Raw genomic sequence first — 7,300 nt, forward strand, 5'->3', positions numbered from 1 at the left:
CTGCTTGAGATATTGCGCAAAGAAATTCTCAAAACGCAGCGTTTTTTTCATTTCCGGGTATAATTGCCCGAAATCGGGTCTTCGAGTCCAAATTCTTGTAGCTTTCAACTCTCCTCACTCCTCATACTCCCCTCCCGCTTGATCGGAGGAAACGAAACGCGTTCTTGCTGAAAAACGCATTGCGGAGTCGTTTTAACGGAAGGATCCGAAATTAAATCATTTCAGAACACGAATGTCAATTCCAACTGTATAATGAGATATATCGCATTGCAAAACCAGTGAAATTTCCGTTTCCGCACCCTGCAATTGAACCTTTTTCAGTGAAATACTTCTGGAGATATTATAGAACCGGTTTCCAAAAAACGCAACGTTTTTTTCTATTTGCGGAACAATTCGATCAACAATGGGTCCGAGTTGTCATATTGAGTTGACCAATCTCATCTACAATGTAACCTCCCGAAACGCGTCCATGGAAAAATGAGCTCCTGTCGAAAAAAAAAACGCACCGCAGTTACCCTGTATTTGCGGAACGATTCAACGAAAATGAATCGTCATGTCGACATTTTCTGCCCAAATTCTCCTGGCTATCCACCCCCTTCCGCAATATCCATTCTCATTTCTCATGTAGTCTCTTCGAAATCCGTCCACGAAAATCCGCATTGCGGAAAAAAGTGAATCTCAGAGTACTTTCAGCGCTGGGATCCGTTTGCGTCGGATTCCGACGCGGACGGATTCGCTCCGCCAATTAGTTCGTGAGACATTCCAAACCGCAAGGAGATTCCGCAATGAATGCAACGCAGGTTTGACGCAACGCGTGGAATTGTCAAAACATCCGAAAAACAGTTGACCAACTGCAAGCGCTGCGCCAAGCCTGCGTTACGTTCATTGCAGAATCTCTTCAATTCTCAAAACGTTACGTTTTTAGACTGCACCTGCGTCAAACATGAGTCGTCATGTCTAGTTTTTCCGCGCGAATCTCCCGGACTATCTCTTCCTCCTGCAGTATCCAGTCTCATCCACAATCTAATCTCCCGACATCCACCGCCCGCAATCCGCGTTGCGGAAAGAAACAGACGGCATAATCCCCTCAGCATCAGAATCCGTTTCCATCGGTGCTAATGAAAATTCCGGGGATCCCTGCGTTCAAACTGAACAACAAAACCCTTCTTCAACCATTTCCAAAAAATCTCAAAACCGTTCCTCAAAACGCTGCGTTTTTCTGCTGCACCTGCGGAGCCTGATGTTGAGCTTTTCCGCTCAAATTCCCCCGACCACTCACTCCCTCCCACGACCTCACTTCTCATCCCCAATCTAAAGGAGATTTTACTGTGAACGCAGCGCAGGCTTGACGCAACGCGTGCAATTGTCGAAATAATCGAAAAGCAGTTGAATGATTGACTCAAGCAACTGCAGGCGTCGCGTTAATGCTGCGTTTTGCTTCATTGTAGAATCTCCTTAACCTCCCGAAATCCGCCCACCGAATTTCGCGTTCCTGCCGAAAAAAACGGACCGCAGAGTCCCGTTAGCGTCAGGATCCGTCTGTCCTCCAGTAGCCGCGGAGAAAAAAAAATGCGGACAAACGTCAGACCACAAGAGAATCAAGCTCGGACATCCGGGTGCCTTCCAGCGGGGGCTTGGAGACCCTCATTGTTGTGAGTCTGCGTGGCATTTACCGCGCGTCCTCCTCCTCCTTTGTCTCTTTCACTCCTCGACTTAACCTACACGGCATTAGTTCAGCATGGTGCGTTACAACGCCGGGTGCCGGCGGGTGGGGGGCTAAATCGGTCTTGGTCTTGGTCTGGAGTCAACCGCGTTGCGCAATCATCTGCGGGTAGAGGTGATCTAGGCTCGGAGCTAAAAGTTAACTTATACGAGCTCTCGGGAGTTGGGTTGCCCATAGCGCGAATTTATAAGCTGACTAACGTGCGTTCCCACGGCGCGCACCGATACCTCCGCTGTATGCGAGTCTGGTCCACGGCCTAATGCCCGCCTTGGCTTTATTTACACCCATTTTTCCCTCTCTCTCGCTCTGTTTCATTTTCAATGGGCATTTTTCGCTGCGTCTCGCTCGGCCGCTTATGCATTCGCGACGGCGCACGCGCGCCCAGCGGTTTTAAAACGCGCATAAAATATGGAGCGAGAATTGCTAACCCAAATGTCCGAGTTGCAACTGCAATTTCAAGTGCCCGGAGGTTTTTTTTCAGGCACGAAAAATTTTTGTGGAAAAAACGAATAGCGAATTCGCGGGAAAAGTCTGTTAAAAAAATTCTGTGGGATATTTGCATTGTGTTCTTGATAGTTCAATGATAATAAACTTATTCTGTTGAGATATTTTCTATAGAGAAATCCTTCGACTTGAATTTTTCAATTTTTTTTATTTTGGTTTTTGAAAAGAGAAGGAAAATGGAGTGGAATACATCTAGAATACGTCTCAATAGAAAAAGGTGAAAGATGAAATTCTACTGATTATTTTTACAAAATAATTTCTATTGGACGTTTTTTTTTTTTAAATGATATTATTCCGGAATTTAAACCGCAGATTTTGCTTTCTCTAAAGAAAATATATTTAATATTCCACCCGATTTTTCTATTTTTTTTTGTTCCAAATTTTTCACATTTCTCAGGGAGTGAAAGATAAATTGAAGTTGATAAGAGCTGCCGCTGGGATTAAATGCATCTATGTCAATGATTTATTCAGATTCCAAACGCTGGAATGCAGGTTTTTGGATTTTTAATGCTCGAATAGTAAACGAGCAATGGTAATGAATATGAAATTTCCTCTCAAACTTTACGCCCATGTGCTCACACAGCGTATCTGTATTCTTCAATGACAAAATTTCAGTTGAACTCCCACTTGATGAAAATTTCCAAAGATTGAACCGGAAATTCTAGTGACAAAATTTTTAACAGTGGATCCCCCTGAAAAACCTTGTATAAAAAATATATCCCCATGAATTTTAGAAAATTGAAGACTATCTTTACCTGAATTTTTCTGAGAAACAATTTATTTTCGCCAATTAAATTTATTTCTGCCAAACAATTTGTTTGAAGCAACAATTCAGATGGAGATTTTATGTGGAAATTCTGGGCATTTGGTTATCTCGAGCATATTTGTCAGGCATAAATAATTTTCTTTTATCAGCAAAATAACTGACTCGTACAGTTTTTATAGATTTTTCCGTCAAATTCTGAATTTTCAGTGAAGAACTCCCACTTGATAAAAATCTCCATAGATTGTCTCGAAAATTCTAGTTAAAAATCTTCACCAGAGCACCTCGGCCCATCTCAAGGCCCTTCCGCGCAACTCCTCAAAATCTCCATAAAAAACATCTCATGAATTCCATCTCTGCTCATTACTGAGATAACAACCATCTAAACCGAACACGACTGCTATCAGCCCAAACCGTTACGACACCTCTCCTCCCAAAGTGTCTCTCCAAATTTTGACCCATAAAAATCCGACCCACTGCATCAAAAAGGCCCGAAGAATCCGGCCCTAAACCATTCCAATAAACTCCCAATTCACAACTCCGTAAACCCACAAAAATCTATAAATATCCCAGAATAAACTCCCCACCCAAGCTTCAAAAATAGAAAACCCAGTGTCGAAACTAGACTTCAATCCATCAAGGACCCAACAATTACCCGAAATGACGTCGTAAAAAAAGGAATTCCAAGCCGATAAAATTTATCTACAAGATTGAATAATACTACGTGTAAAAAACCGAATAAAAGAAACAAGTACAGCCTCGGTCTGTCTGTTCTGTAGGACAGTGTGCCCAATAACGGGTTACCCCCGAGGAGAGATTATATTCCAAAACCGGTCTTTTCATTTTTTCTCCTCCTCTCCCCCCCCCCCGCCCCATCTACTTCACATCGATTGGATATAGAAAACATATACCTGAGGATATATCCTGTATCCACATGGGGTTCAGCTATGATGCTTGAATCTCGAATAAATCTTGAAGGCACAACAACGCCGAGATACGTTACATTTTGCGTCTACGGTATCGAATATTAGAGCTCCGGTCTAATTTTCAAAGAGACGAAAACCTTATTGAAGTCAAACAGAAATTAAAACAGAAGAAATATCAAGACTTCAAAACATTCTCCGTTTAAGACATTTTCCTAGATTCTCAAGGTGAAGGCTAAATTGTCGCAAGACAATAAGTCGAGGTTCAGATGATCCTCCACACCCCCGAAACAACCCCAAATAACCAAACATCACGATAATCGGTGGATCGTAACTGTAAACCCAACACTAAATTAATCAGAAAGTTGAAAGAACCTTCCTGATTCATTGCAATCTCGAATAAATCTTGAAGGCACAACAACGCCGAGATACATTTTTTTGTGCGTCTGCGGTATCGAATATTGAATCTCCGGTCTAATTTTCAAAGCGACGAAAACGTTATTGAAGTCAAACGGAAATTAAAACAAGACAAATATCAAGACTCCAAGACATTTTCCTAGACCCTCAAGGTGAAGGACAAATTGTCGCAGGACAATAAGTCGAGGTTATGATAACAATCCTCAACTCCTCCAAAACAACCCCAGAAAACCAAACATCACGCTAATCACTACATCGTAACTGTACACGCAACACTAAATTAATCAGAAAGCTAAAAGAACTTTACTGATTCATTGCAGGTGCACCTGTTGAGCCACCCACCCGAAGTAAACCGCATCGAGTCCCAAGAATGCCGTGGCTGATCGGGCGAGAAGATTCTCGACACGCTTGAGGTAGCCAGGAGGTTCCCACCCCTGGATGCAACCAGATCGCAAAGCATCCTCCAAAAATCGTCTTCCACCTCGAAGCCTTCGCTAGCCTTCGAATTCCAGCAAGACCGAACGAACCCATCCACCCACCTCCTTCCGCCCTGAAGTGCACTGGCGCAAGTGGTATGGACCTGACGGAGACGTTTCCGGCGGGTGGTGTTCCCGGTGATGACCTAGGTAAGACAGACTACTTCGACTTCGTGGTGTCCCCCCCGCCGCACTGCGGCTCAACGGGCGGTGTCTCCGACGAGGACAGCTACTTGCACCGAACCACCTGCCGAGGTATGAGTTACCTGCAGGACACCCGTCACGATGACCATGACACTCACACATCATCCTTCATCAAAGAAACCAACAACAACACCTTAACAGCATTACCCCCCGCCTCAACGTTAATAGGAGCGATGAACCATCATGGCGTCCGCAACCACTGCGTCAGCACAGAAGTCCCGATGGACCAATCCGACTGTGACTACTGGAACACTGACGACAGTAAAGAGCAGACAGCCAGCATATTCCTGGAAGACCTGAACAAATTCTGCTGGTCGACAGAAGCCACACCGACGAGTCACTCGGACGTCCAAACCAACGACAACTCTCACCGCATCACAACTGCCAACGACCGACAGAATACAGACGGCGCCATTTACACGTTAACTGTATTAAACAATGAGAATTCGATAGACGCCCTGGACTGCTGCAAGAGTCCAACAGCCCCATCAACAGACTCCTGGTCGCTCCGGCCAAACCTCGACCTCGATGCAATCCTCAGTCTGGAGCCAAGCCCCAGCGATCAGGACCACGACGTCCAGAACTCAGTCGATCAAACCAGAAATACTGAGAGGTACCACGTGATAGCGACGCCATCGTCGCAGTACGCTGAAGACAGTGGCTTCGTCGAGAGCAAGGAGTTGTGCAGACAGTCGAATCCTTCAGGGGACAACAACAACGACTGGAAGCTGTCTGACCAGAACCAGCTGCAGGAAGCCGTGGCAGCAGCAGCTGCTGACAACGCCGAGAGCCTCCTGAGGAGTGCCCTCACGGGGAAGATCTACACAGGATCCCCCCAGATACCCTCACCCTCTCCGTCCCAAGGATCCACGATCTCCTTATCAGTCTCGAGTAACGCCAGTGGTGGTCTCCAGATTCTCGAGCACCAGGGCCAAGGACAGTCCCAACAGACACCCCAGGAGTCTCAGAACGAGGCAATGCATGCCTGCACGGATGACGATCTCCTGTTATCGCAGCTGGCGAGTGCCCCATTCAGACCCGGTGAATACGAGAAACTGAAGAGCATCGAGAACGAGGTGGTGGAGTCCTACTGCAGCTTGGAGCCCGTCTGCAACGTATCCTCAGCGCCAACAGTCCTCTACACATTAGACCCTCAAAGTGGCAGCTTGGGAACGATAACGTTGCCTGCTGATTTGGGAACGGTTACGGTGGTGGCAGCCCAACAGGATCTGCTACCACAGACAACAACGAGAACCGAGGAGACCCAGCCCACCAGTAATCAGATACAAATAGCACCGGCAAGGTCCAGTACAAAGGCGCCCAAGAAGTATTGCAGAAGGTCAAACAAGAACAGTGCCAACAGCAACGGCTCCTCCGGCAATGCTTCTGGCAATGGTAACAGTGGACAGGGCAATGGTTCAGGATCACCAAGCTCGGTTCAACGAAAGGAAAGGTCACTCCACTACTGCAGTATCTGCAGTAAAGGCTTCAAGGATAAGTACAGTGTCAATGTTCACATCAGGACGCACACTGGGGAGAAACCTTTTGCCTGCAACATGTGTGGAAAGAGCTTCAGGCAGAAGGCACATCTTGCTAAGCACTATCAGACACACATGGCGGCTAATAAAACTAACGTTGGAAATGGAAATAGCAGCAGCAACAGCAACTCAAGCCCCTCCGACACATCGCGAGGAAATCACAGTGCTGATTCAGCCGTTTGTAATCCGTCGAGTTAGTTTAGCTGTTTTTATTTTTTTTTAATTGATGTTTTTTTTTGTTGGAACCCTGAAACAATTCTGATACGGTTGCTAAAGGGAGTTTCTCGTGTGATAAATCCGGTGTTTAAGCCGTGTACAAAGAGCTCTCTATTTTTTTTTCTATCTTCTCTTTTTTATCGCTGTTACATTCACGAATTGTCTTTTATCATGGAGAAAACATTTGGGGTATCGATCAGTGCCCGATCGTGTGGTGAACCGATTTGCTGGATTGGACACGTGTTAGGTGAGGCTTGCGGGGAGGGGGTAAAAGGGGTCGTAGGGACTGGATGGTGCAACACGAAGGGGCCGTGACTAACGATCGTACGTGGAGAATTCAATGCTTCTCGAGGAGAACGGTACTTGCGGGAGACGGAGGGGTGGTGGGAAGGTGATCCTCTTGTGGCTGATCTTCCGATTGGCTTTTTCGAGGCAATTCCCGATTTATGGGAGTGATGGGTGATCTAGATGAACTACGAGTTTCAGACCTTTGCGATGAACGTTGGGTTTGGGAGGGTTCGAGGCAGTAGCGGCGT

The 7,300-nt window shown here is 46.0% G+C and overlaps 1 protein-coding gene across 1 annotated transcript; it reads left to right on the top strand.

Annotated features, from left to right (window-relative positions):
• Positions 1-4,901: 4,901 nt before the first annotated feature.
• Positions 4,902-6,746, top strand: LOC107043108 (zinc finger E-box-binding homeobox 1). Its single transcript, XM_015264422.1, has one exon. It carries the CDS (start codon positions 4,905-4,907, stop codon positions 6,744-6,746), a length of 1,842 nt encoding a protein of 613 aa, XP_015119908.1. The 5' UTR covers positions 4,902-4,904.
• Positions 6,747-7,300: the final 554 nt, after the last annotated feature.

This window comes from Diachasma alloeum, unplaced genomic scaffold (genome assembly GCF_001412515.2).
Source record: "Diachasma alloeum isolate Michigan unplaced genomic scaffold, Dall2.0 Dall_scaffold_00547, whole genome shotgun sequence".
Taxonomy (NCBI): Eukaryota; Metazoa; Arthropoda; class Insecta; order Hymenoptera; family Braconidae; genus Diachasma; species Diachasma alloeum.